The 26,677-nt window shown below is 47.0% G+C and overlaps 5 protein-coding genes across 17 annotated transcripts; 4 read left to right on the top strand and 1 right to left on the bottom strand.

Moving 5' to 3' along the window:
• The first annotated feature begins 91 nt into the window (after positions 1–91).
• Positions 92–4,626, top strand: LOC120713126 (probable protein phosphatase 2C 26). The gene is made up of 4 exons (XM_039999124.1): positions 92–1,789; positions 2,210–2,323; positions 2,408–2,672; positions 3,887–4,626. Exons 1-4 carry the CDS (start codon positions 488–490, stop codon positions 4,009–4,011), a joined length of 1,806 nt encoding a protein of 601 aa, XP_039855058.1. The 5' UTR covers positions 92–487; the 3' UTR covers positions 4,012–4,626.
• Positions 4,627–7,231: 2,605 nt separating this feature from the next.
• On the bottom strand, positions 7,232–11,049 carry LOC120713146 (wiskott-Aldrich syndrome protein homolog 1-like). 12 transcript variants are annotated; one of them, XM_039999190.1, is made up of 5 exons: positions 10,439–11,049; positions 9,528–9,586; positions 8,716–8,897; positions 8,378–8,439; positions 7,232–7,741 (listed from the first exon to the last, which is right to left on the bottom strand). In XM_039999190.1, the coding sequence occupies exons 1-5, from the start codon at positions 10,994–10,996 to the stop codon at positions 7,721–7,723; spliced, it is 882 nt and encodes a 293-aa protein (XP_039855124.1). In that variant the 5' UTR covers positions 10,997–11,049; the 3' UTR covers positions 7,232–7,720. The 12 variants fall into 12 exon arrangements, 9 of the variants coding, with proteins under 9 accessions (XP_039855124.1, XP_039855120.1, XP_039855102.1 ...); XM_039999186.1 differs by having other exon boundaries at positions 7,232–8,266; XM_039999168.1 differs by having other exon boundaries at positions 8,716–8,910.
• Positions 11,050–13,076: 2,027 nt separating this feature from the next.
• On the top strand, positions 13,077–14,484 carry LOC120657570 (E3 ubiquitin-protein ligase PUB22-like). Its single transcript, XM_039935919.1, has one exon. It carries the CDS (start codon positions 13,116–13,118, stop codon positions 14,394–14,396), a length of 1,281 nt encoding a protein of 426 aa, XP_039791853.1. The 5' UTR covers positions 13,077–13,115; the 3' UTR covers positions 14,397–14,484.
• A 778-nt stretch (positions 14,485–15,262) lies between these two features.
• LOC120713212 (AP-2 complex subunit mu-like) lies at positions 15,263–20,065 on the top strand. Of its 2 annotated transcripts, XM_039999217.1 has the most exons (14): positions 15,292–15,416; positions 15,476–15,568; positions 16,429–16,606; positions 17,248–17,338; positions 17,422–17,516; positions 17,639–17,728; positions 17,966–18,014; positions 18,109–18,247; positions 18,387–18,503; positions 18,606–18,696; positions 18,765–18,907; positions 19,033–19,147; positions 19,475–19,519; positions 19,595–20,043. In XM_039999217.1, exons 2-14 carry the CDS (start codon positions 15,486–15,488, stop codon positions 19,673–19,675), a joined length of 1,317 nt encoding a protein of 438 aa, XP_039855151.1. In that variant the 5' UTR covers positions 15,292–15,416; positions 15,476–15,485; the 3' UTR covers positions 19,676–20,043. The 2 variants fall into 2 exon arrangements, with proteins under 2 accessions (XP_039855156.1, XP_039855151.1); XM_039999222.1 differs by having other exon boundaries at positions 15,263–15,568; positions 19,595–20,065.
• Positions 20,066–22,244: 2,179 nt separating this feature from the next.
• On the top strand, positions 22,245–26,322 carry LOC120713227 (acetylornithine deacetylase-like). Its single transcript, XM_039999226.1, has 10 exons — positions 22,245–22,896; positions 23,684–23,937; positions 24,016–24,124; positions 24,651–24,789; positions 24,877–24,934; positions 25,303–25,320; positions 25,408–25,533; positions 25,635–25,791; positions 25,876–25,909; positions 26,087–26,322. The coding sequence occupies exons 1-10, from the start codon at positions 22,567–22,569 to the stop codon at positions 26,194–26,196; spliced, it is 1,335 nt and encodes a 444-aa protein (XP_039855160.1). The 5' UTR covers positions 22,245–22,566; the 3' UTR covers positions 26,197–26,322.
• The last annotated feature ends 355 nt before the right edge of the window (positions 26,323–26,677 follow it).

Genomic DNA, 26,677 nt, shown 5'->3' on the forward strand with positions numbered 1-26,677 from the left:
AACCCGGGTGCGGCCGTGCGGGTGGCAAGCTCGAGGCGGAACGTTGACTCCTCTCCACTCCCCATCCCCTCCACGTCAACACCGCGCCGCCACGTCACCGCTCCCCCCTTCCCCTGCTCTGCGGCGTGAGGAGGGCGGGTGCGGACAAAACGGCCACCCACCATCCTAGCTCCACCTGGTACTCTACACTTCGACCCCTCAGTTCAGCATCCATTTGCATCTCGGTCCTCCGGGGCTCTGGCTTTCGCCTAGGCTTGTGTGTTCCCAAATTTGCAGGGAAGGCATCGAGGAAGAGTGATTTTCTTGAACGGACCCTTCGCGGCTACGGCGCGGCGTCTTGTAGTCATAGCGCCCGGCGCACTCGCGCACGCCGCCCTCGTCTCCTTCCTCGGCCAGTGCGGCGTACTGGTAAAAAAAAAAGGGCACTCGGAGTAGCTTGGCTAGTGCTCCACACCGCTCGCTTCCCCCCGCCGGAGCGTCGGATGCCATGGGCAGCGGCGCGTCGCGGCTGCTCACCGCGTGCGCGTGCTCGCGGCCGGCGCCGGCGCCCGCGGACGACGGGCCGTGCCTGGACGACGCGCTCGGCCACTCCTTCTGCTACGCCGCCAACTCCGCCGCCGCCGCGGGCCACTCGTCCTCCTTCCGCCACGCCATCTCCGGCGCCGCGCTCTCCGCCAACTCGTCCGTGCCCGTGCCGATCTACCACTCGTCGTCCGCCGGCGGCGGCATGCCGCCGCAGTACTCCTCCGCGTTCCACACATCCTCGTCCTTCTCCTCCGCGCCGCTGCAGCTCTCCAACCTCTCCTCGGGGCCGCTCTTCCTCTCCGGGCCCATCGACCGCGCCGGGCAGCTCTCCGGCCCGCTCGACCAGGCCGTGCCCTTCTCCGGCCCGCTCCCAGCGAAGCCCACCAAGCCCGCCCCCTCGTCGTCGTCGCGAGGCTTCTCGAGGCGGTTCCGGAAGCCGTCGTTCGGCAGCTTGCGGCGGAGCGTCTCGGAGAAGAACCGGCCCTGCGTCGTGCCGCTCCGTCGCGAGGACGGTGTGCAGTGGGCGCACGGCCGCGCCGGCGAGGACCGCGTCCACGTGGTGGTCTCCGAGGACCAGCGGTGGCTCTTCGTCGGCATCTACGACGGCTTCAACGGCCCCGAGGCCCCCGACTTCCTGGTCGCCAACCTCTACCGCTACCTTCTGCGCGAGCTCCGCGGGATCTTCTACGAAGAGGCCGACCCGGACTCGAAGCGTCTGTGGCAGTTCCTGGCGGATGGCGACGACGAGGGCAGCGAGCTCGACTTCTCGGGCTCCGGCCGGTTCGCGCTGTCGCTCGCCAGGCTAAAGGAGCAGCGGCATCCCATATGGGCCCACGCTGCTGCTGGTGGTGGTGACGACGGTCAAAGCGGCAGGGAGGGGGGAGTTAAGAGGTTGACGGCCGCGCCGGCGGTGAGGGACCACAGTGCGGTACTGACCGCGCTCACCCGGGCGCTAGCTTCTACAGAGTCGGCGTACCTGGACATGACCAACCAATCGATGGGAACCCACCCGGAGCTGGCGGTGACCGGCGCGTGCCTGCTTGTGGCCCTGTTGAGGGACGACGACGTGTATGTAATGAACCTTGGGGACAGCCGCGCAATCGTGGCGCAGCGACGGGATGATGATGATGATTGTGTGCTTGGAACCATGCGCGTGGAGGACATTGGTGTGGGATTGGAGACCGATGCAAGGATCCATGGGTATTCTGCCATTGGGCTTGAGGCATTGCAGCTGTCTACTGATCATAGCACAAGCATTGAAGAGGTAACCTTTTTGTAGACACAGATGATTCACTATATTTGTGTGTGCTGACTTGGCTGAAAAGATGAGGCTGCGTCCAATATAATTGTTCAGACCCAATTGCATTCTCTGAAGACATGTGCACTATGTGCATTGCCTCTTCAGCAGCATGGCTTTATAATCTGGTTCGTTTTATAGTAGTAAATAGGATTATTCAGGTGGCAGAGATACTAACGTCTCGGCACAATAACCATATAGAGCAATTTTTCTGGTTCACGCTGTACTTGTCAATACACCATCCCTCTTTCCCTTCATCATTGGCCTTTTACATTGGATCCATTAGCCAACTTTTTTTGTTTGAATGTGTTAATGGAAGGGAACATGGATGTTTTAGCCATGATTCTTTCTTCATATGAACTCATATTCTTTTATGTTTATGTTCAGGAAGTGCAGAGGATCAAACGTGAACATCCAGATGATGATCAGTGTATTGTAAATGACAGAGTTAAGGGCCGTCTAAAAGTTACCCGTGCATTTGGGGCTGGGTATCTCAAACAGGTAATAGTGACTGCAGGTTATTGATATGTAGGACCAATAATAAGATAAAACCAGTAAATTTTAAGTATGTGTATGTTTGTACAGGCAAAACTGAATGACGGATTGCTAGAGATGTTTCGCAATGAGTACATAGGTGACACACCATATATATCATGCACACCCTCTCTTTGCCACCACAAGCTCTCCACAAGGGATCAATTTCTGGTTCTTTCTTCTGATGGCTTATATCAGTATCTGAGCAACGAGGAGGTAGTTCTACATGTTGAGAATTTCATGGAGAGGTTTCCTGAGGGTGATCCTGCCCAGAGTTTAATTGAGGAGCTACTCTCCCGTGCGGCAAAGAAAGCAGGTAAGCTTACAGCATGACACTCTTCTTCTATTATCTAAATGCATTCATTTCTTGATCTATTGGCATTATCGTTATTCTTGCTACAAACCTTTATGTATTTGGGTGCTCGCACATGTTGATCTCAGATGGCAAACCACTCTTTGTAAAATAAACATATCTGTATGCATAAAAACTAGAAGTAATTCTACACAACAAAGTTAAAGATCAGTTGTCAACATCTCTTATGTCAGTTCACAACATGCGAGAATCCTTTGACGAAGTTTTTACTACCCATACGGCTTTTGACAACCTGTTTGATGCAATGATATGTACTGTTTTCCCTTCTAGCTTTTGACAGAGGATATTTTTGGGGGTCAAGATTCAACCTTTGATCGACATGCATGATAGTTTGTGTTTCAAATGGGATGTTGGTGATTTGAAAGTTTTCGTAGCGCACTTCACATTGGTAGTCTGTGGTTCTGTTTCTAGACAAGTTTGTGCTAGTTTTAATTGGGGTTTACTGGCCTACCACCTAAAGCCGTCATTTATGGGACAGTTCCTCGCTGCAATGTGGCCCTGAGTCTCTCACCTGTCAATGAGGAACACAGATCCTCTGCCATACTGCATATACGAACAGTAGTGCAGGTCTTGCTCTACAGTCTACAGTAGCTGGCAGTAGCACAGTAGAAGATAGGGATCCTCTGCAGTTGCTACAATTATTGTAGAGGTGGCATTAATGTCCATCAAAGAGTCATTGCTGTGGCATCAAATGCATGTATATGAGCTAAAGTTTCCAATGTTATTTTATCCTAGGGCCCTAGGATGCAAACTGGTTCAGAGTAGAGTTTCATGCAAACTTACAGTACAAGGATTTCAGTTCAAATCATAACTTCGTAAGCTTAATAAGTATTAGATTATTGGCGTAAAGAACACTAGGCTCCACTTGATCATTTCCACCCAACCATGAGAAAGTTTTAAATGATAGAAGCTATCATAATCATCCTTTAATTATGCTGCTAGCTATTACAATGGGCATGCATACATTTAAAACATAATTATACAGTACGGTAGGCAACTGTGTAGACTGGAGGGAACAGTGAGCACCTAGGTGCCAAGTTAGAACAGAGCATAATTGAAGATTTAGCTGTATTTTTCATACAACTATGGAGGTTGAAATATCTTTGAGGTCTTCTATGAGCAATTTGCCGATACTAACCTGGACTTTGTCTTCTTAGGTATGGACTTTTACGAGCTATTAGATATACCTCAAGGGGATCGCAGAAAATACCATGATGATGTCACCATCATGGTTATTTCTCTCGAAGGGAGAATCTGGAAATCCTCTGGAACATATGTGTGATGTTCAGCTGATACACCATCAGTGTCGGTATTTGTTCTGATGCAATGTTCAGCTGAAACCTCCTCAGCCGGTCAGCACCCCAGGCAATTACATACTATATGCTCGTCAAGAGAGAAAAGTCAGCATGGCATACCAATATATGCAGTCCTGATACACTTGTCAAAGCAGAATTCTCCAGATGGAGATCGCTGATCCTGATATGAGCTTCGGCACAGCTCATGCCCATGAATGGATTCCGAGATGCATTAAAGTTGCAGATATATGACAGCCCAGGTGGGGAGTAACTCCTTGGCAAAGCAGAGCCAATTTTGCTTTATTTGCCGCCACAGCTTTCGTCGGTCACGTACTCAACGCTGACAATTTTTTCCACCTCGTTGTGCTGTCATAGAGGTGGGTCAATTCATCTTTGGGGAAAGAAGACATTTAGGTACATGCAGTTTTTTTCTCATTCATGTGAGGAATGAGCCTGTATTATATCGAAAACTGGACCTGGTCAATGGTCAGGGCAGAGATTGATGGTTAGCAATACCGCGTTTTGTCCCGAAGGTGGCTCTCCATTGAGTGTTTGATTGGTCATATATATGAGGTTGAGGTGTTGGTGGCCATGAAAGGAAATTGTGTGTATCGCCTCTGGCAGCAAAAACCACTCATGCCTTCTCACTCTTGGCTGGTTCCTTGCCTCATAAAGGTTATTATGGGGAGTTGGGACTCTTGTCATAGCGTGCATGAATGAATTCATAATGATTTTTTTCATAATGTGCATGCTTTATTTGTTTGCTAACATGTTGCAAAGGAACGATTAGAGGCTTAGAGCATGTAATTTCTGCCCGTGTAGACGGAGTTTGCAAGCTGCAAACCTAACAGCAACGAGAACTGATTTTGTTTAGATCATATCTCTGCCAACTGGACACCTTGTCGAACAAGATTTACCAAGTGCAACATGTACCGTATCCAACAGCAGCTGTTTGGTTGGTCATGTGTCGATTAGTATATTCAAATTTCACTTGGCAGTATAAGAACAGCAACGAAGTATGAAATTGGATCGCCCCTCAGTTTCTTAGGCTGGCCAGGGTGGGCGTGCCAGTTTGTTCTCAAACCACAAACACCCGTGATTGTTGATTCGGTCAGGGACTTCGAACATTTGTCCAGCCAATTTCTGGCATTTGCTTTTGCAATTGGCGAAGTACGAGCTGGCTAATCGAAAGCTGTAGGTGCGCTCAGTGGGCAGTGGCGAAGCTGTGAAATGAGATTTTCCTAACACATTCTCTTTTTTTCCCATCTTAAACACTTTGCGTTAGCCTCTTCTACCATCTATTTCCCAAACAAGAAAAGTCTCTTCTACCATCTTAAACTGGAAGTACTTGTTCAACAGCTTCTTGTTCAGATGGACTCTGCTGCATTTTTCAGCTACCGAACTTCATAGCAACTTCGCAAGGCACTTGCTAGAGGGTGTGGCTATTTTACGGTCAACCGTACGGAGGAGCTCCGTGCGGTCGATTTTTGGACTGTTTTTTTAGTAAGTTTTTTGTCGTTTTCTAATTTCAAGAAATTTTATTAGAGAAAAAAAAGACAGAAAATTTTGACGAGAAAAAATTTAGAGAAAAAATTTTGAGAAAAAAATTTAAGATGGAAAATCAAAGAAAAAAATTGGAAAGCAGAAAATTTTTTGAAAAAAAATTAGGAAACAGGGAACCTTCAAGAGAAAAAAATCGAGAAAAATTTGTACGAACAAATTAAAAAAAATTCAACAGAAAAAAATTTCCATCAATTTTTTTTTAAAAAAAACAAAAAGGAAAAAAACCGACGGACTTCCCGTCTTCCCGGTCGCCCTATGCCACGGGCTTGCCGCACCTCCCCGCCGGCGCCGCACCTCCCCGCCGGCACCGCGCCGCCCCGCCGCCGGGGACTCGCCTCCCCGCCGCGCCGCCGCGCTGCCCTACCGCCGCGGCCGGGCCAGCTCCGGCCGCCGGGATCCGCCGCGCTGGATCTGAGAGGAAAGGGGAGAGGGAAGAGAGAAGGGGAAGAAAGGCGCCGGTGCCGGACCCGCCATTCATCGATGCCACTCCCCTGCAGCCGCCGCCCGCGCCGTGGCGGCGCTTGCGCTGCGCCGCAGCGCTCGCTGCCTTAACAGGCCGGTCTGGCCCAGCTACGCGGAGCAGGAGCCGCCCAAGCCGCCCAGCGGCCGCGGCCGTGGCAAGAGGAAAAGGAACGAGGAGAAGCAGGAGCAGGCGGCGGCGCAAGGTGCTAAGAGCCCGGGGAGGAAGGCCTTCAACGCTGAGCCTGGGGAGAGGAAGCCGTCGAGATCCGCCGCGCTGTATCTGAGAGGAAAGGGGAGAGGGAAGAGAGAAGGGGAAGAAAGGAAAAACGAAAGGTGGAGGGGGAGCCGGTGAGGAATCGACCGTGAGATTAAAAAATTACAGTTGACCGTATATTCAGCATTCGGCTTGCTAGGACTGGATCCCAGTAATCTGCGAAAGCATCCGAGCAGTAATATAATCCGGAAGATTGGGTGGTAGAACTGGATTCCAGGTGAGGATCAAAGTCGGGCGCGGAGGGATCAGGTGAAAAGTAAACCCTGCCGCAGGGGAATCCCGAGGCGAAAAATATGAAATCACCGGGATACGCTTGCTTATGATTGGGCCATTGCGTAATAATCAACCCGGAGAACAAATCACTTGTACGACCAGCACGATCTCGCGGCAGATTAGCCCCGAGTACTTATTCTAATGGCATGCGGCCGGCGATAATTCCCCGCCCGATTATTCTACACGGGCCGGTCAACTTTGTCGATGATTCCTTGTGATCATGAGACGCGTCTAAGTACTCTCTCTCTCTCTCTCTCTCTCTCTGAAGGCCCGGTGGAGCAGTGGAGTTCATCGACCTGTGCTGCGATGCAGCTTTGTCAAAATCGTAGATTGTGGTTTTCAAAAAGGAGATTCAAAAGAAGAGGTTAGGAAAGCTGTACAGTGACATGGATTGAAATTGCAGAGCCGCTGAGGCCGAAACTTGGAGCACGGAGTTGTCACGCATTTAAGGATGACTAGTAGGGTGCACGTGCGGCATCACGCGCGTCTAAAGTACAATGTTAAGAACCAAACAACTACATTAAATTTTAGTTACAACAAACATTTTTGAGAAACTATATATGGTGAAAACAAACAATGAGGTCTCAATTATGGTAAAATCAACAAAATATTTGAAACATAAAAAATATATATAATTATAAAAATAGGTAAATGCTATGTATAAGATAGGGTATAATGGTATGTATGAGTATATAATTATAAAAATATGTTTGAAATATGATACTGCTATGCACACGACTGCTTTTCGAATAATGCATTATGTTTTATTCGCTGCAAACTAACTGAATAACGCTCCAAATAGCTCTCGCCGAGTAGGAGGTGAAGTTGTGTTCTTCCCTAGGGCCTGGATAGGCGATGTCTAGCTTGCCGCATGCTTTCTCACCGTTTCGCTAGCCATGCCTCCCCCGTCCGCACGCTTCTCGCCTCATATACATGTCGTTGCATGGTTCCTGCATTGCTGAACGTTGTCACCATCGATGTATGTTGCTCAGTTGTCGTCATCAATAGTCATAAGCCACCGGCACCGGACCATCATGTGCAAAGATGCAAGTGTAATCAACCATGGCCATGTGCATATTTATATGCACACGACCAAACAAGGCCATCGTTCTTCTGCAAATCTGCTAGGCGCAATACCTCTGTACCTACGTACAAGCTCAATACTCGTTGACCTAAACAACATAATATCATATCAACATTACAAGAAAATAAAGGAATGATTTATCTAGCAAGTTACTAATGAAAATCTCATTAATAAATAACAAAGTTTCGTTCCAAGCACAGGGCACAAACATATATGTCTTTTGTATCAACAATAGAGCACTTGGGTTTCTTTTTCCTTCTAATCTCAGGCTTCTTGTCATTTTTTTTCATTTTTTGATGCTACATCTTCAGCAGTGTTATCAAAATGTATATGTTCTTTGGCTGTGTAACCAACACAATCAGCATGTTGCCAGGCATCACAAATGTCACATTTGACCCACAGACCCTTGCATGCAGAACTTTCACTCACAGCCCCACAAACGCACTCAACCCTTTCTACTTTCTACCTCTTTATTTGAGCCATTTCAGTTTTGTTCTGGGATATAGAAAGGCCAATTGAAGATGACCTACTATGGGGAAAAAAATGCAAGCTAAAAGCTCGACAGTTTTGCCCAAGCCCATTTCATCTATAATCAATCGAGCACACAAAAGGAATGTCAGCGGCAACTATTCACAGAAGTTAAAACCATGAAAGCAGTTTAATCATGAATTTATTATCACAGTTGTTACCAACACACCAGCCAAAATGCCCCCAGAAACATAAGGTTGAGAAGGCTCCTGTCGCAATGAAATATTTCCGCTGCAAAGTAACAGATACATGAAAGTCTGAGACATTCACAGAAACAACTAATTCTTAAATTTCCTCTTTAAAGTAACATATATGTGAAAATCTGAGGCATTCACAGGAACAAATAAATTTTGAAATCAAGACAGGAAACATTATGTGCTCGGAAAACAGGCTGCTCGAACAGTATGACAATATGAAAGAAACTTAAGTAATCTCTAATATAATTAATAGCGCAAGCTACAAACATATCAACCAGATATGATTAGTGGCTACGCACTTCAGACTTACTTGAAAGGAATGTAGAACATCCTGGAGTTCTCGTGAATAAAATCGATAGGAACACAATATGGTGTAGAATTAACATATTCATGATGGAGAATATTTCCCTTTTCACGTTGAACCATCCAATGTGCTGCACGGAGTTGATATGGCCTGAGCTGAGGAACCAAATTAGGAAGACCAACTTCCATCTGTTCCGCATTACCAATAACAGGAACAAAAAAAAAAGTATCATACAACAGCGAGAAAAAGTATGTTACATTATCATAACAAAGCAGGCACATATGGTATAACATAAAAATGGTAGCAAGTACTTACCTGAGTTTAAATGCTCCCCTACATTCATGTTAAAGCACATGATTATGAGCTTAGAGTAATAGTAAGATGCAAGATACTCACATCGAAGGCTTAACTGCCTCATAAAAAGCAGCAAGATCAAACTGTGAATCACTTTTCGGTGTGCAATCAGCATTACCACTATCATCCATCGGCACACCAAGGCCATCCATCCCATAAATTGCAGCTGATGTTGTGATGTTAGGACGCAGCCAAGCCATCATATTCATGAAGCTCTTCCTCCATGGATGGCTAGCCACCTACAGTAGCGATTCACAGGCGCCGAAAGCCCCCTCCATCACCTCCACTCTAACCCTGAATGATTCAACCTGCGCTTTGCCCACATCCCGAAACGCCCTAAGCAATTGAACGCGCAGGGTGACGAATCTCAAGCTCACCAAATGGGCGAGGCCGGATACACCTGTCTGTCCAACTCTTGCACCACTCACTAAAATGAAGAGGTATCTCTGATGTAAGCTCTTTACCTATTTGTCCAGTGCAAGCTTCCTCTCCTCTTCAACTCTACCTTGCCACCTGAATGTACCTGGACACATCAGGGAGGGGAACTTAGATTGTATGCCAGCACAATAATAAGAGAGAAGAGCAGAAATCACGAGACGAAACTGTAACTTCTGCCACGTACTTGTGCTAGTAATTGTACAGAGCAGTTAACCTCAAAGCAAAAGAAAAGGACATAAATGGAAAGCAGCAGCTTGAATTTGAGAACTTAAATTTATATAAACAAAGTATGGGAAAGCTAGCAATTGAATGATTAATTAGGTGTCACACACAGCAAAAAGAACTTACCTGGCACTATCAGTATAAAAATGGACATAGATATTTACACCACTACTACTGTTGCAACCTTCAATTTGGAAGAACAATTCAAAGCAAAAAAAAAAAGAACATTCAGATAATATTTACATACAATACCATAGATCGAACAATATTTCTTGAAGTAAAGTTGTGCATGATCTAATCATGCCGTCAATAGTAGATGGTTAGGTGTAGAGGACAATTATTCACTTGATAATCTAATCATACTACCAACGAATCCTAATGTAATTCTAGCAGGATTCTCAAGAAACAGAGTAAGGTGGTATTATGTCACATCTCAACATGAAAACACGAATACATTTGTATCGACAGAGGAAGGCAAAAGGAAAACAATTAAAATAGGTAGATTTTTTTTATCTTCTTTCAATTCAACAATTGTAATCCATCTTACATGCATCTAAGTTAATTATGTATACCTAATCGTTCCCCTTTCTCATTTGACGCGGATCCTGGCTATGGTGCTGCAGGCTGGAGCTAGAGCACAAAAGCTTGACAAGTATCTGACCCAATTTACCAGTAGAGAAAATTAAATTGAACAAGAAAGGGGAGGAGGGCTTACAGCGGGTGGTGCAGACTTGGCCGTGGGGGAGGAGTTGCGGCAGAATGTGCCTAGTCGGAGGAGCCCACCGAGCTCCTGGGCGTGCTCCCGACCTTCACCTTCGGTTTGGGCGGAGGAGAACGGGAAGGAGGCCGTCGATGTGCGAGGGGTTGGGACCGGCGGCGGGGCTTCTCCTTCGGCCGGGGAAGAGGGCAGCAGGGCCCGGGGATGCGCAGCGGAGGTGCGGGAGCGGGGCGGCAGCCCATCCGGGGCCCACTCGCCGCCGGCAAGCAACCGGGGCTGCCGCGCGCTCACCGCAGGGCTGCGCGCGCCCCTGCCCGGCTGTGCTGGTCGCGAGCCGCGGCCCCGCCTGGCTACGCAGGCCGCTCCGTCGTCGGAGGCGAGAGGGGGAAGGGGAGGAGGTGAGTGGGCGCGACCCGCAAGAGAGAGCGGAGGGGTGCGTGATCTCTGGTGGCCGAAAAAATGGATCGGGATGGAAGATAGCGTGATTGCCGGTGATGGTGCGGAGGGAGGGGAAGGGAATCCATCAGAGGCGGGCGCGGAGGGAGGGGATTCCATCTCCACCAAGATCAGGGGAATGACGAATGGGCGGGCGGGTACGGAAGGGTGGGTAAAGAACGCGGCGGTGAAAAAAACGACGGGGCGAGGGGCGCGCCCTCGCTATTGCACTGGCGGAAGCATCATTTTCAGTCTGCCAGGTTGCATGTCAAACATTCTGTGTGCTTACACGTAGATTTAAAGTAAATTTTGTGAGGTGGGTATGAGAACTAATTTTAATGATAAATATTTTAATTGTTATGAATTCTTATTTAAAGATGATTAGGTGGCAGACGGTTTCTCCGATCCTTCGTGCTACACAGCACTAATTGGAGAGCCCACCAGTTACTTTCTTCAACACATCCTTTACAACAACAGAAAGTAACAAAACAGATAAACTGACTCCGGCGATCTCCTTCATCTCCGGTGGGTTGTGGGCGGGGCGTCTGGCGGTCGCTGTCGGGGGGCGCGGGTGGTGGTAGAGGTCGGCGGGTTAAGGTTTGGGGGTTCGAGGTTGGGATAGCCGACGGCCTTAGAGGGATGGCTGTGGTCGGCGGGCGGCCCGGTGAAGGAGGCGGGTGCGGGCGACGAGGCTGGCGGCGATGGCGCAGCCGACCGGGTGGTAGTGGACAATCGGTGGGCAGGGTCGGCGGCGGGAGCGTTGAAGGCGAAGAAGGAGAGGCAAAGGGGGGAGAGGTTGGAGCGGCAGTCGACGCCGGCGAGGGGGAGGTCGGTGGCGGGGGCGGATGGATGTGGACGGCGGTGGGGCAAGAGATGCAGCTGGAGCGGTGAGGCAGCAGGGGCGAAGATGACGACTAGGGTCGGCTGCAGCGGCGGCGTGGCAGGGGTGGGGCGGGGGGGGCGACATCGGCGTAGCTGCCGAAGCCGGTCATGTGTGCGGGCGGCGGGAGCTTGCGACGGAACGAGATGCGCTGTTTTTTTATTTTGTTCATGTTTAATAATTCATGCATGTGTCTAAACATTCCATGTGACGTTTTTGGCCAAAAATATTTTGGATCTAAACAAGCTTCTCTGATCGAACTATTGCCCGCTTCTGCAGACGAAAACTTCTCCGGCCAGTTGTGTTTGATGTTTAGAGGCCGTGACCCCACATTCAGTTGTGAGTTGTGACAAGCTGCAGGTTTACATGTCATGTGTGTAATGCACGTTAGTCCTGGCTATCAGTTGTGCGTTACCTTAACTTTCAGTTGTGCACAGCACAAACAGAAGTACAGAACCAGTAAGCTCCCAATCTGAAACTTCTTCCCTTCAGATGTCCAGTCCGGCTTTGCAAGTTACTACCAGGCTACCAGCTGCTTGCAAACACAAGCCATTTGCAGTCCTGCAAAGACCAATCATATGTTACCACGAGCAAAGACCATCCTTACTCGAGAAGGAAAACGTTCAGCTTGCTCGTGAGTTTGAATGTTGGAACCTTCGGATTTGACCTGGCACAAGTGGATCCGATTTGTTTACTACAAAAAACAGAGAATGCATCTTACACTGGGCCACTGGGGGGCAGGAAGTAGGGGACGAAACGTCGAAACATCGCCGCCCAACCGCTCGCAACCAATGCACCGATATGACCAAGATGATTTCAGCGTTCGCAGCACCCAGCACAAGATCTCATCCCACGACGTCCCCCGATCCCCCAAATCTCTCTACCCTCTCCACTGAGCAACTCCTCTGAAGATGCACCTCACATTTCGAAAACGTCAAATAGAAGTTGCAATCTCACATCACGTAGAGCCTCGTTTCAACAAAAGCTTACATCAGTCAGTCTAATTTTGCGTAATTTTTGACGGGCTAACATCACTCAAAGCCTCATGATGAATGTGCCTGTTCATCAGTCTATGACAGTCTTCTGAATTTCTCATGGCTCCATAACCCCTCAGCAGTCACCACTAAGCCACTAATTGAGCTTTAGAAACGCATTTAATCTAGTTTATTGGCCAACCTTGCAGGGTACAAAGCATCTCTTACCATTCCGGCCTCGCTGACTATTGACTTGCACCAACGCCAGCCCATCATCGTGCCGCGTGCTAGTATAAAGGCCTCGTCCCATCACGGCCGTGCTTGGCCAGCGCAGAGCAGCGTGGTGGTGGTCTGCAACGGCATCGCGATCTGCCGTGAGCCAGCCATGGAGGAGGAGCCCCCTCACCTGTTCTTGTGCCCCATCTCCATGGAGCTCATGGGCGACCCCGTCACGGTCTCCACCGGCGTCACCTACGACCGCCGCAGCATCGAGCAGTGGATCTTCGGGTACGGCCGCGCGACGTGCCCGGCCACCATGCAGCCGCTCGCCAACCTTGACCTCACGCCCAACCACACCCTCAAGCGCGTCATCGGATCCTGGCTCGACCACGGCTCGCCGTCGACGTCGGCCTCCTCGTCGCCGTCGCCCTCGTCATTGTCGAGCCCGGCCCACGAGCTCGCCACGCCGCCGCTGTCGCGGATGGTGGAGGCGGAGCGGCTGCGGTCGGCGCTGGCCGACCTCGAGGAGACGCCCTTCAAGGTGACCGCGCTCAAGAACATGGGGGCCCGCATGGCCGGCGACGTGGCCGCGCAGTGCGAGTTCGTGTCCTCGGGCGGGATCCAGGCGGTCGCCCGGGTCATGGTGCAGGCGCTCGAGGAGAGCGCCACCGGCGGCGACTTCTCCGCCTTCAGGGCGTGCGAGGAGGCCGCCGCGGTGCTCGCCCTGCTCCCGCTCGCCGACGCGGCGTCGGTGGGCTTCGTCCTCTCGCCGGAGTGCATGAGGCCGGTGATGGCACTGCTCCAGCGCGGCAGCGCCGAGGCGAGGCTGCACGCCATGGACATCGTAACCAAGATCTCCAATGCCGGCGCCGGAGACTGGACCGCCGGCGTCGAGGTCGACGACGTGCTCAAGTCCCTCCTGGAGCTCCTGTCTGACGAGGTCTCCGCGAGGCTCAGCTCCCGCGCGCTCGACGTGCTCCTCGACGTCGTGGAGCGGGCCCGGAGCGGGCCGGCCAAGGCCGTGGAGGTCGGCGCTGTGCACGTCCTCGTCGAGCTCCTCGCCGACGCCGACGACCGCCACGACGCCGAGAGGATACTGCTGCTGCTCAAGCGGCTGTGCAAGTGCCCCGAGGGCCGGCTGGCCTTCGCGGAGAACGACCTATCGGTGGCGGCCGTGGCGAAGACGATGCTGCGGGTGTCGCAGCTGGCCACCCAGCTAGCCGTCAAGGTGCTGTGGCTCGTGTCCGTGGTGGCGCCCTCGGAGAAGGTCCTGGAGGACATGGTGGTGACCGGCGCGGTGGCGAAGCTGCTGGGCCTGCTGCACGTCGAGACCCCGCCGGACACGAAGCAGAAGACGGTGAGGATGGTGAGAATCAATGGGGTGTTCTGGCGGCAGTACGCGTGCTTCCCTACCGATCTCAGGGACTACCTGCGGCTGCTCGACTGATTCGTTCATTTCTTGGTTGATTAATTGGTTTGACCAATTGTATGTAATTAAGCAGAAAACTAAAGCTTCTAAAGAGAAGATTTGAAAACTTATTGTGGTCTTACGTACATCGAAATGTGAAAGGAATACGTACAGGAGAATGCTTTCACATTTTGCCCCAGAGAGTGAAAGCTAGAAGGAATCGCCTCATTCAATTCAATTGCCCTAGAGAATGCTTGAAGTCTATGAATTTTACAGGAATTTGGCAGCAGACGCTGTAACATGTTTTGAAACTCCTAGTATGAAATCGAACGAGAGTTTTCATATGACCAAGATCTAAACTAGTTCTTTTCTCTCCCAATTTCTTAAACTTTCAGAGGTTGGCAACCAATAGGATCAAGCACTTCATCAACTAGTCAAAGCAAATGGTATGTACTAATGATTTCCTCGCTAGGTCCAACAAAAAAAATTGCTATCCTTTAAAATCGAAACTAATGATCTAAAGGCATGCTTGGACAAACTTTAGTAGGAGCCTTCTCTCTTGTAGTTAATATTTGTGTTTTAGAAAGTTTGGCATCTTCGGCCAAAAGCACCTAAAACATTGTGTGTTTTGGTTCTTCTACCTCCTATACAACTAAGCAATTCTAATATTTCTGAAATTTCAACCTAAAATTCATTTCTTGAGTGGACCTTGAACTCATCTTTGTCTTTTCTTTATAATAATGCCCAAGTGACTTTTCTGTTGGGAGCGTTTCATTTTTGGAAGGGAAATATCCAGTGCTGGACCTCAGCGCCAGCTGAAATTGAAAGTTGATGCTTCGTGGGCCCAATTCCAGGTCACGTCCAAAGGCGACCAAGCAAATACGCCATCGAGAAAGGTCTATCCTGAAAAATTGAACACACCGAAAGCTCCCGGACGGGAAGACGACTTGGCGCTGGTGCTGCCGCGAGATCTAACCAAACCCAGCGCCCTCCTCACCGTCCGGCGAGCCCCGGGGGACCCCTGCAGATCACCGGCGCTCGAGTGACACCCAGAGGCGCGCGGTGGAACCAGCGCCGAGATAAGGGCGGTGCCAGACGCTCGGGCCGCGGGCGCGCGGGCGGGCGACGATGCCGGTGGCGGCGTCGGCCATCTACTTCCTCAACCTCCGCGGGGACGTCCTCATCAACCGCCTCTACCGCGACGATGTCGGGTATGTTGTGCCCTCGTAGGCATGGAGCTGTAGATCTAGTGGCTCCAGGAGGGATCGATTAGTTCCCTTCTAGCTCGCGGCTGCGTAGATCGCGAGAGGGCTAGTTGCGGTGGATTGTAGAATTCTATCCATTTTTCTTAGAGAGTGATGAAGGTTTAGCTCGACGGAGCTGAAATGGGAGGCGTGCCTTTGTGACTCGTGGCGAGCGCTAAAATCCGGTTGTCATCATCCAGATTAGTTGGAATTTGGAAATGATGTTATGTTTTTCTGGCTAGCAACTGTGGAGATACTTCCCTTCTGAAGTGGAGCAAAGAGCCTAATCACTGATTCCGGGAATTTGTTCTAAGTATTCACCTAGACTCCTAGAACTGTTCACCTATGACTGCGGTAAAGGAAGACGTGACTGTGTACTAGGCTACTAAGTTTTATCATTTCAATCTAGTGATTAATCCACAAATTTTATCACTGTGCAGTTCACTTGATCATTCTCAGTTAATTTTTACATTAGGCGAAACATTTGCAGTGAAACTTTATGAACTGCACATTATGACCTATTTTGAAATTTAGGATCTGCATAAGGTTTGCATTCGTTCCATAGGTAACATGTTATGTCATTTCCCCTATAGTGCATATGTTCAATACCATACACATTATTTTCTCAGTGATGCTGAAAGATGTAAATTACTAGGAGGGTATCAGGATCACCACAAATCGTACTGTCATCTATTATCTTGCTGTGTCTGTAACGATCAATTCTGAGGATGCATTTTACTCCTTTCATTTTCAATTCCATGTTTTGCTTACTTGGTCAACTCACACTTAGTGACTAAATCGCACTGTATTCATGTACTGTTATGCAGGGGAAATATGGTTGATGCGTTCAGGATGCATATTATGCAAACAAAAGAACTTGGCACATGCCCTGTTCGGCAAATAGGAGGCTGTTCCTTCCTTTACATGAGGATCAGTAATGTTTATATTGTGATTGTGGTTAGCAGCAATGCTAATGTTGCTTGTGCTTTCAAGTTTGTAGTCGAGGTATGCAATTTTTTTATACAGAAACTTCTAGAACAAAATTTGCATAGCCTACAAAATCATTTGTACAACCTTGATGGTTTGGGAATTTTAAATATACGTCTCAAATTGTTAGTACTGATAAATTTAACAGTATAAACAAATGATCACCCTGTTCTCCCACATTTTTGCATATTAATTTCATAATTTGTTTAGCAAAGAAGATATGACTTGGTCTTGTAAACCAACGGAAAGCAAAGAATGTGCCAGTACGAGGAAAGAGAAAATAAAGGGTAGAAGCATACATCAAGACTTGGGAGACTATGATTGAGTCCACAGACATATAGTTACAAAAGTGGTACTGATTGGTCACTTAATGAACAGGACAGTTTTAGGAGTTGTGTAGTAGGCACTCTTTCATGATAGAGGGAGTACAAATATATGGATTCATTAACTTGAATTATTATAATGTTAGGATTACATCACGAAGGTTGGCTTTATATTGCAAATAGAACTTGTTATTTGCTAAGGGTGAGGTATTGGATTTTAGCCCTTCGTAATTAAATCCAGAGATCTAGACATCATCCTGCAGCTTTCCAAAATATTTTGCAGTGCTCTATGTCATTTTTTTATTATCTGGGCTAAATATTGTTTGAAACTATCAGGCAGTGGCTCTCTTCAAGTCCTACTTTGGTGGAGCTTTTGATGAAGATGCCATCAGGAATAACTTTGTTTTAATATACGAACTTCTTGATGGTAATGCAGCATCTTGCTTTTAATTTCGCTCACTGCTACAGTGGATATTTCTGTGCCTTTATACAGTTTTTGATACTGTACAGAGATTATGGATTTTGGTTATCCTCAAAATCTGTCACCTGAAATCTTGAAGTTGTATATAACTCAAGAAGGCGTCCGGTCACCATTTTCCTCCAAGGTTAGAAAATGTGGATCTGAAATTGATATGATGGGCTAAAAGTTTACCAAAAGCTGCATGCTGATTCGTGTTCTTCTATGAAACCATCTAAGTACTATTTTCTTTAATTTCTGCACTGATAGGCCTCAGACAAGCCTGTTCCAAATGCGACCCTTCAAGTCACTGGTGCTGTTGGTTGGAGAAGAGAGGGTCTTATGTACAAGAAGAATGAGGTACTTGAACTTTCTTTATTAAACTTTAAGGTGTATTTGGGAGCAGGCACTAGCGATGCTATGTGTCCCAGTACATCATATGGCGCCACCCTAGTTCCTGTACATATTATGCATGGCTGTGTACTAATTATTGTTTGATAGTTTGCCTTTTTGAAAATCTGTTTCGTGTTATCTTATCGTGTCCCGATCTTTACCTCAGTTCATCACTGTTGGAGTAATATTATCTATTTTTTTCAGATTTTCTTGGACATAGTTGAGAGTGTAAACCTTCTAATGTCTTCGAAAGGTACTTTGGACCCATATCCTTCGAGTTACTCAATTGTCTTCCTTGTTGTATTAAATGATGTTCCTTGTGCACATTATATCTGCCATTCCTGCAGGGAGTGTTCTGCGATGTGATGTGACAGGAAAGATTCTTATGAAGTGCTTCCTTTCTGGAATGCCTGATCTGAAGCTGGGATTAAATGACAAGATTGGGCTTGAAAAGGAAGCCCAACTGAAGTCCAGGCCTACAAAGAGGTTACTTTCTTAGTTATTATAAAATCTCGAAGAAAGCTGTGGACTGTTTTGCTGCTTAACTATTGTTGATAGGTTGTAAACCTTTTATTTTGTTATTTCTGCTATATTTTTACTGGCATTCGTCTTCTATTTCTTACAGTGGAAAGACCATAGAACTTGATGATGTCACATTCCACCAGTGTGTCAACTTAACAAGATTTAACTCAGAAAAGACAGTCAGCTTTGTGCCACCAGATGGTGAATTTGAATTGATGAAGTAATCTTCTTAATTTCTTTTATGCTTTTGATTCCTTCCCTGGTAGACCAGATTTTATTAACTGCACTTTGGCCGGCTTTTGATGGATAAATTTTGTTACAGGTACCGAATCACAGAGGGTGTCAACCTTCCATTCCGTGTTCTTCCGACAATTAAGGAATTGGGTCGAACGCGGATGGAGATTAATGTGAAAGTAAGTGAGGCATATTTAGGTTGTTGGATTCATAATTGATTTTACTGACATGAACCTTAATGTCAAAGGTCAAGAGTGTTTTTGGTGCTAAGATGTTCGCACTAGGTGTCGTTGTCAAAGTACCAGTTCCAAAGCAGACAGCAAAGACTAGCTTCCAAACAACATCAGGCAAAGCAAAATACAATGCTTCGATTGATTCACTGGTGTGGAAGTATGTGCTGGTTACCTTCATCTAGCATACATCTGGAGTTGCTACGTTTTTGGAACTTTTTTCTACTCAGCCATATCACAACTAATAAGCGTATTTGAACTGATGACACGCTTCTAAAACTACAGGATCAGGAAATTCCCTGGACAGACTGAGGCAACTATGAGTGCAGAGGTTGAGTTGATCTCTACCATGGGTGAAAAGAAGTCATGGAACAGACCACCTATTCAGATGGAATTCCAGGTATTTTTTACAGTTTACAGCCACACCTTTTGGAAGATCCTTTGTGATCTGTACTTAATTTCATCTATCATCTGCAAGTTGGAACTGAAAATGCGAAGTAACGGATGGCTCAAATATATATACTTGTTTATGAACTGAGCTTGGGCCTACATGACAAATTGAATTGTAGTGTTTGGAACTTGCTTGTTCAGGCGTTGCCTTCTAGTGTCTTATGAAAAATATCTTCCCATGCTAGGTCATTCTGATAGAATATGATATCCAACTGTGAGTACTTCCTCAAGTCTCAACACTGTCCTCCATGCTCTATCTGATGCATCTTTCCTGTAGGTTCCAATGTTCACTGCTTCTGGTCTACGTGTTCGGTTCCTTAAGGTATGTAGAACAAGTGTTGATATGAAACCTTGCAACATCTGAGATGAAAATCCTCATGTGAGATACATTTTCCAGGTCTGGGAGAAGAGCGGTTACAACACTGTTGAGTGGGTTCGCTACATCACGAGAGCAGGATCTTACGAGATAAGGTGTTAGTGACAGATAAAATCTTTCAAGCTCAATTGAACAGTTATTTCAAGGATCCACAGAGGTCGTCATGCATGATTATAAAGCACGTATACTGTGACACAACTATCTTCAAACCTTGTACTTCAGCAGAGGGGGCAGGCCAGGGCAGACCAGACAGTTTTCCTTTATGTTCTTCTATTCACTGTAGTCTGGGATATCTATTCTCCCCCCTCGTGCCCTGTTTGTTTGGTAGGGAGTGTATTTTTTGTTTGTATATTTGGCGGTAGCGTTCCTTGTTGATCAATACACACCCCCTTATTAGTTTGTACTATTTTTCGTGTTAAATGGATGAGTGGTTTCACTTGGCACAACAGTGACAAACATTTCATGCATAAGATTTGGTATATTTGCAGATTAGCAGTGTTTTGGTGTGAAGATGCTACAGGCCGCATAATTGTGTCCCTACCTACCTAGTAAATATTTTCAGTTTTTTTTTTGTGTGTGTGTGTAAATTTCAGTGCGCAGCAACAACAGGCAAATGCAGAAGTGCACAGGCGGCAACTAAGGAACAGCAAAGCTCGTTGATTGATCGTCAGGTTGGCACTTTGCACGGAGCATGTGCCGGGCGGATTATAAAGCGAGATCTGGCCATGTAGGCTTCCACAACATGTTACACGCACACAGTTCCTAGAAATCTTCACATGCTACATTTCACGTCGTCACATTGTCACCACGGTACCCGATTCACCAGCACGGAGATTGCCTCTGCGAAGCCTCATAAGGTCACACCCACCCCTATAAGGTGTGGGCCACCAGTTGAGTTTTCCAAATTCACGGAAAGGTTCAGAATTCACATGTTTTTCAATCCAGAACAGCACTTGTTGCAAATTATGAACTAAACTACTTACCACGCTGCATAAAATCAGGCAACTGTACAATGCTTAGAAAAATATATGAAAGAGAGGTAAAAATGATAAAATATTGGAAAACCCCCAAAATTACTCATCCAAAGTGCCTAACTGTAAGTCTGTAGCATCCTTCCAAAAAAATGTAAACACATTCTTTAAGTAACTTAAATTTGTAGGTTGACAATGCATGAGGGGTACAAAGGTTACTAGCCACGCTGCATGCTAGAGCCCGTGTGCATGTTCATTCCATACTAACGACTGCCATTATTACATTATCATCAAGTCTTTAACATGTAATTGCAGCATTCAAACTCACAAGATACATATTTCCACTTGAGTGTAACAGCTTTCCCACATAGGTACACAACCTTCATCCGTCAAGTTATAACAATAACCTATCTTTGGTCCCAAGATTCCACCACATATTGGGGCGTCCCCGTTTTCCAGGACCTCGACGGTTCGTGACACCCCTCCAAGAAATCTTCACCTGCAGCTCAAATGGTTCTTTCCCGGCAAGATATTCATCAACTCCATGCCCTAGACTGAGCTGAAAACATTTACCTTTTTCATGTTCACAGTACTTAAAGAGACAGACTCGGAGTACCAACCTTTCGTCCACTGGGACAGCTACTAAACCACGAACAGATTCACCAGCACCAACAGCAGCCACTTTCTTGTACAGAACGATCTTGTTTTTCTCATTCCCAGTAGTCCAAGCAGTTACTTTATCCAGGTCAAAGAAGGCTATATTGAATCCACAAAAGCGGGTAGGAAGAGAAAAACCCAGCTTCTTGTATTCAGTGAGCTCTCGGCAGCGAGCCATGTGAAGGATCTTCACCACCTTCGCCTCCCACGTGAGGTTCGGCTGTAGAAGCTCTACATTCCGATCATCCGCATGCAAACCCAGCCCCATGACTTCTCCAGGATACCTAGATGCCCGCTTCCACAACCTGTGGCGGTTGTTAGGCCTCTCCAGTGGTTGAATCGACCTCTCGCCACCGTGTCCGTGATTGGATTTCAGAAACGTTTCTTTTTTTGCTTGCGCTGCTCACCATCACATCAGTGGGACCCAATCTAACTAAAAAATATCAAATGCAGAGAGGCATCGCTTGTATTTGATTCTTACGAGAGACACCGTTCACCTTTTTTATTACTCAGGATTCGACTCATAAAAGAGAGTCGATTCTTTCTCTCCTTTACGAATCGACTCCTTCCAGCGGTTATGATTCGATTCATGGAGACCACGTCGGATGATGCACCGGCCACTGGAGAAGCTAGGACCTCTCCAGTGGTTGAATCGACCTCTCGCCACCGTGTCCGTGATTGGATTTCAGAAACGTTTTTTTTGCTTGCGCTGCTCACCATCACATCGGTGGGACCCAATCTAACTAAAAAATATCATATGCAGAGAGGCATCGCTTGCATTTGATTCTCACGAGAGACACCGTTCACCTTTTTTTATTGCTCAGGATTCGACTCATAAAAGAGAGTCGATTCTTTCTCTCTCCTTTACGAATCGACTTCTTCCAGCGGTTATGATTCGATTCATGGAGACCACGTCGGATGATGCACCGGCCACTGGAGAAGCCCTTAGCTTTGCAACCTGAGGAAAAGCCCCTACCTCTACCTGGTTTTATGTGTCCCGCCGTTTTTTTTTTATAAGAAGTATCAGGTGTATTGGATGTGTTACCAGGGTCTGGCTGGCATGGTTCTTTCTCCTATATTCCAAAATTTATGGGAATATTTCCTTGCCAAAATTCCACAAGGATCGTCTCCATAAGAACTAGTAGTAAACTGTTGGGAAAAGTTGTGGCTTGTGATTTGGAAACGCCGGAGTTCGGAGGTGGCACGCATCTCCGTGCCAAACGATGGCAAACGGGACACATCACACATGTTCTCTTCATCGGATCGTCTCCTCCCCTCCTAGTTGCCCACGGCCCAACGAATAATTCACCTTTTCTCCCTAGATAGAGCTCCACTACCCCACGCCGCCGCCGCCGCCCGCCCGAGATGGCATCTCCGGCGCTCAAGGACGCCGTGGGCGGCCTCGACCGCGACGGCTTCGTCGCCCTCCTGTCCAAGCTCATCGGCGAGTCCGCGCGCCTGCAGAACGACCCGCCGGCCCACAGGCCGGAGGAGGACCTCGTGGCGCAGCACGTCGTCGACGCGCTCCGCCAGGTGTCCACCGAGACTGGGGGCGGCCCGCTCGTCGTGCGGAAGGTCAGCTACGCCGAGGGCAGGAGCAACGTCATCGTCGAGTACCCAGGCACCGTCCCCGGCCGGATCGTCTCCTTCGTCGGCATGCACATGGACGTCGTCCCGGCCAACCCCAGCGAGTGGGTAAGTTTGCGTGAATCCCTTCTGCCTGGTTTATATCGATTCGTTCTGTATACCGATTTTGTGATGCTCATCTGATTTTGCAAATCTTCTCCATTAGCTGGTACTTTCTAGTGTGTCTTACCTCTGACCTCTGAGAAGTGAGAAGATGCGTGTTTGCTTGATCTGATAGTTACTTAGTTGTACTTGTATCGTGTTGGCTTGATTCTGATAGCTACTTGGTTGTACTTTGTATCGTTTTTGCCTGATCTGATAGTTCCTCAGTTGTAAATGTCACTCTGTTTTATTGTCGTTTTTAGTAATGAATCGATGGCCTGCTCCCCCCCCCCCCCCCCCCCCCACAAAAAAAAAGTAATGAATCAGTGGCAATATGCCTGGTGCTATGTGATTGGGTCACGTGATGTAAAAATTGCACAAATTTCCAGCATTGCAATGACTAGGTGAACTTGTAGGAATTCTCCTTGTAAAACTGATTTGGATCTGTACCATTAAAAGATCCAAAAGTTAAATATATACCATCGTGACCCACATGTCATTGACTCATGTGAGCCCCACATGTCAGTGAGATAACGATGGTATATATCTAACTTTGGGATCTTTTAATGGTACAGATCCTATTTGTTTTTTATACTGGCATGCTTTCGTTCTGTAAAAATCATTTTGTTTCTGTAAAATGAATAAGGAAGTGTTTCATTAACAGCGGTAGTTTTATAACCATCCAAGCTCAATTGGCCATCATAATTGATTCTTGATTTTAATTGGTGAACTTTGGTCATCCAAATTTCCGCAGGACTTCGATCCTTTCTCACTAACCTTTGATAGCGAAGACAAGGATAAGCTTCGGGGACGTGGGACAACTGACTGTCTCGGCCATGTTGCGCTGGTGGCTCAGCTAATGCGGCGGCTTGGTGAGGTCAAGCCACCCTTGAAGCATTCTGTCATTGGCGTGTTCATTGCAAATGAGGAGAACTCATCTGTCACTGGCATTGGTGTCGATGGCCTTGTGAAGGATGGCTTGCTTGACAAGCTCAAGACTGGACCCTTGTAAGTAGTGCCCCATCAAAAACTGACATGTTGTTTCTGGGGATTATGTGTTGATTGGCTTTTGTTGGTGTTAAAAAGGTTCTGGATAGACACAGCTGATAAGCAACCATGCATTGGCACCGGTGGAATGATTCCATGGCACCTCAAAGCAACAGGGAAGCTGTTCCACAGTGGTCTTGCACATAAGGTATTTCCGTATTTGATTCAAACTTGTCAGATTGCTTCAGTTCGGTCATATGTTCTATGGCCCTTGCTGAATTGGCTGGACAGTTGGAGTTGCTTGGCTAATTTTGAAAAAAAAAATGTACTTATACAATTTTGGAGCTATTGGCAATGTAATTTTATCTGTTACAGGACTATCACATGTATATATGATTAATCTACACTGTTATAACCTAGCATCGCTGAAATGGACATTCTACTTCCTGGCCTTGAAATAGAGGTGCCTTTAGCGTCAACAATGGTTATTAGTAATTGTATAGGTAAAATTAGGCTGCAGCTTCATAACAATTGTAGCTATATGCTTCCCCTCCCTTTCATCATTACCTAAGAACCTTTTTATCTGTGAGAATTTCCAGCATATTTTTGTTTATTCTTGGCAGCTGTAAAACAACTGTCATCAGCTTTATGTTTTAATTATATTTTTTTGAGGTAGCACCATTATTGCTTTTGAAGTATGCTGACCTTGTTTTTATTTATTGCTTTCCATCCAGGCCATAAATTCGATGGAGATGAACATGGAAGCACTAAAAGAAATCCAAAAAAGGTTTTATACTGACTTCCCTCCACATGAACAAGAGAAAGTCTATAAGTTTGCTACTCCATCGACAATGAAGCCAACTAAATGGAGCTGTAAGGCCAGCTCACACATTTTTAGTGATTTATTCATGTTAATAAAATATGTGAGTAAATAATTGTGTATTGCCTGATGCTTTGCAGATCCTGGTGGAGGGCTTAATCAAATTCCCGGAGAATGTACAATTTCAGGAGATATAAGGTAAGTTTCTTGCCAATTTTTAACTTCAGATCATTTAATTGTGGTCAAAATCAAATGTTTTACTTGATGTAGGCCTTGTATGCTGGCATGGGACCTGTGGGGGCACAAATCCCCTACAGAGCCTAATGCAATTCCATAGAGAACTCTTTTTAGCTTTAAGGTTGTGGTTGCCTTTGCCTACAAGTGATCAGTTCTAAATCCCATTTGATGAAAAAGATTGGCCACACTCTTAAATCTGCCGATGGAAACCATTGCTTCTTGTACATTCAAGAAAGATTTCCCCCCTTTTCCTGTTCTTTTCATTTTATTCTTGAAGCATCTAATTTGGAGCCATTCCTGACCTTGCATTTATTTTCTGTGTATTACAGGTTGACTCCTTTCTATAGGTAAGCACATTTATATTGATATGCTCCTGCTGATTCTTCTATGACTGCAAATGATCTGTTGAAGTGACAGTTGCCATTATCATACAGCACTTCCCATGTCGTGGAGAAGTTGAAGGAATATGTAGAGGACATAAATGAGAGACTCGAGACAACTCTTGATACCCGTGGTCCCGTGTCCAAATATGTTCTTCCTGATGAAAATCTGCGAGGAAGGTGAACATTTGACATTTTTGACACTGTTATTCTTTAGACTTTTAGCTGTAACCATAAAGGTGGGAGGGACAACTAACATTAGCATTGGTTTGTTTTTATAGGCTTGAAATCAGTTTTGATGGAGATGTGATGAATGGGGTGGCCTGCAATCTGAAGTCTCGAGGCTTTAAAGCATTATGCAAAGCAACTGAGGAAATTGTTGGCCATGTTGAACCATATTCCATCACCGGGAGTCTACCTCTGATTAGGGAATTACAGGTGTGAAAAAGTTTAATGTACAGATTTACTTTCTTGGCCCTATCGCCGTGGACTAAAGCAAAAGCCATTCTGAAACTTCTGCAGGACGAAGGATTTGATGTTCAAACAGCTGGATACGGTGAGTGCTTAAGCAAACAAACAATGTTTAAAGACTTTTGTTGGTCCTGTGGCCAATGAAACCAATCAATCTCCAATATCAAACTGTGAATACCAGTAGTGATGAATATTTTCGTGCCACCCGCATCAAATTGGAATGTATATGCCCGTCTTATATGTTGCTACTATCTTCCTGCAGGCTTACTGAAGACGTATCACGCCAAGAACGAGTACTGCTTGTTTTCAGACATGGCCCAAGGCTTTCAGGTATTTGCGAGCATCATTTCGCAGCTGGAAGAAGAGGTCTGAGCCGTCTTGCGTGGATATAGAAGAGAGTGCCTTCAATTGGAATTACTCGTGTTGCTCAGTGAATCTTTGAGAACTCTCAAGTCCGTGACACGGACATCTAATAATAAGATGAGATTGTTGACAGCCCCTTATCTACCCGAGGTTTTCGAGGATGCCGCGACTCTACGGAGCGCTGAAGACCTTAAGTGCCATACTCCTACGTGCGCTCTGTGCCACGGTGGCACTGCCACCTCCCTCCTCCCGATGCCGGGCGGCTCGACGGACCTGGCGACTAGCATGCAAACTGGCCACTGGGACGCCTCAGGCTACAGCTTTTGTACCAAACTCAGCGCCCGGCCCCGCCCCCGCGCGCGCAGAAGACAGAGCGAGCCCGGAGCCCGCAGGCTCGCGGCCCGTCTCCGTGTGCAACCGGAACACACAGAGTCAGCCGCTCAGTGCAACGCAAGGACGGACGCACGCTGACGGGCCCAGCCCGATCATT

The sequence above is a fragment of the Panicum virgatum genome, chromosome 1K (assembly GCF_016808335.1).
Source record: "Panicum virgatum strain AP13 chromosome 1K, P.virgatum_v5, whole genome shotgun sequence".
Classification (NCBI taxonomy): domain Eukaryota; kingdom Viridiplantae; phylum Streptophyta; class Magnoliopsida; order Poales; family Poaceae; genus Panicum; species Panicum virgatum.

Bases quoted from the DNA above. Each gene is read 5' to 3' on its own strand.
- LOC120713126 (XM_039999124.1), top strand. From the start codon at position 488: ATGGGCAGCGGCGCGTCGCGGCTGCTCACCGCGTGCGCGTGCTCGCGG. The intron at 1,790-2,209 runs GTAACCTTTTTG...GTTTATGTTCAG, and splicing joins ATAGCACAAGCATTGAAGAG to GAAGTGCAGAGGATCAAACG. The intron at 2,324-2,407 runs GTAATAGTGACT...ATGTTTGTACAG, and splicing joins GGGCTGGGTATCTCAAACAG to GCAAAACTGAATGACGGATT.
- LOC120713146 (XM_039999162.1), bottom strand. From the start codon at position 10,996: ATGGAATCCCCTCCCTCCGCGCCCGCCTCTGATGGATTCCCTTCCCCT. The intron at 9,587-10,438 runs GTAAGCCCTCCT...TGATGTGTCCAG, and splicing joins CCAAGTCTGCACCACCCGCT to GTACATTCAGGTGGCAAGGT. The intron at 8,440-8,715 runs GTAAGTCTGAAG...GTTACTTTGCAG, and splicing joins ATGTTCTACATTCCTTTCAA to CGGAAATATTTCATTGCGAC.
- LOC120657570 (XM_039935919.1), top strand. From the start codon at position 13,116: ATGGAGGAGGAGCCCCCTCACCTGTTCTTGTGCCCCATCTCCATGGAG.
- LOC120713212 (XM_039999222.1), top strand. From the start codon at position 15,486: ATGCCGGTGGCGGCGTCGGCCATCTACTTCCTCAACCTCCGCGGGGAC. The intron at 16,607-17,247 runs GTATGCAATTTT...TGAAACTATCAG, and splicing joins CTTTCAAGTTTGTAGTCGAG to GCAGTGGCTCTCTTCAAGTC. The intron at 18,697-18,764 runs GTAAGTGAGGCA...TTAATGTCAAAG, and splicing joins GGATGGAGATTAATGTGAAA to GTCAAGAGTGTTTTTGGTGC.
- LOC120713227 (XM_039999226.1), top strand. From the start codon at position 22,567: ATGGCATCTCCGGCGCTCAAGGACGCCGTGGGCGGCCTCGACCGCGAC. The intron at 22,897-23,683 runs GTAAGTTTGCGT...AAATTTCCGCAG, and splicing joins CGGCCAACCCCAGCGAGTGG to GACTTCGATCCTTTCTCACT. The intron at 24,125-24,650 runs GTATTTCCGTAT...CTTTCCATCCAG, and splicing joins ACAGTGGTCTTGCACATAAG to GCCATAAATTCGATGGAGAT.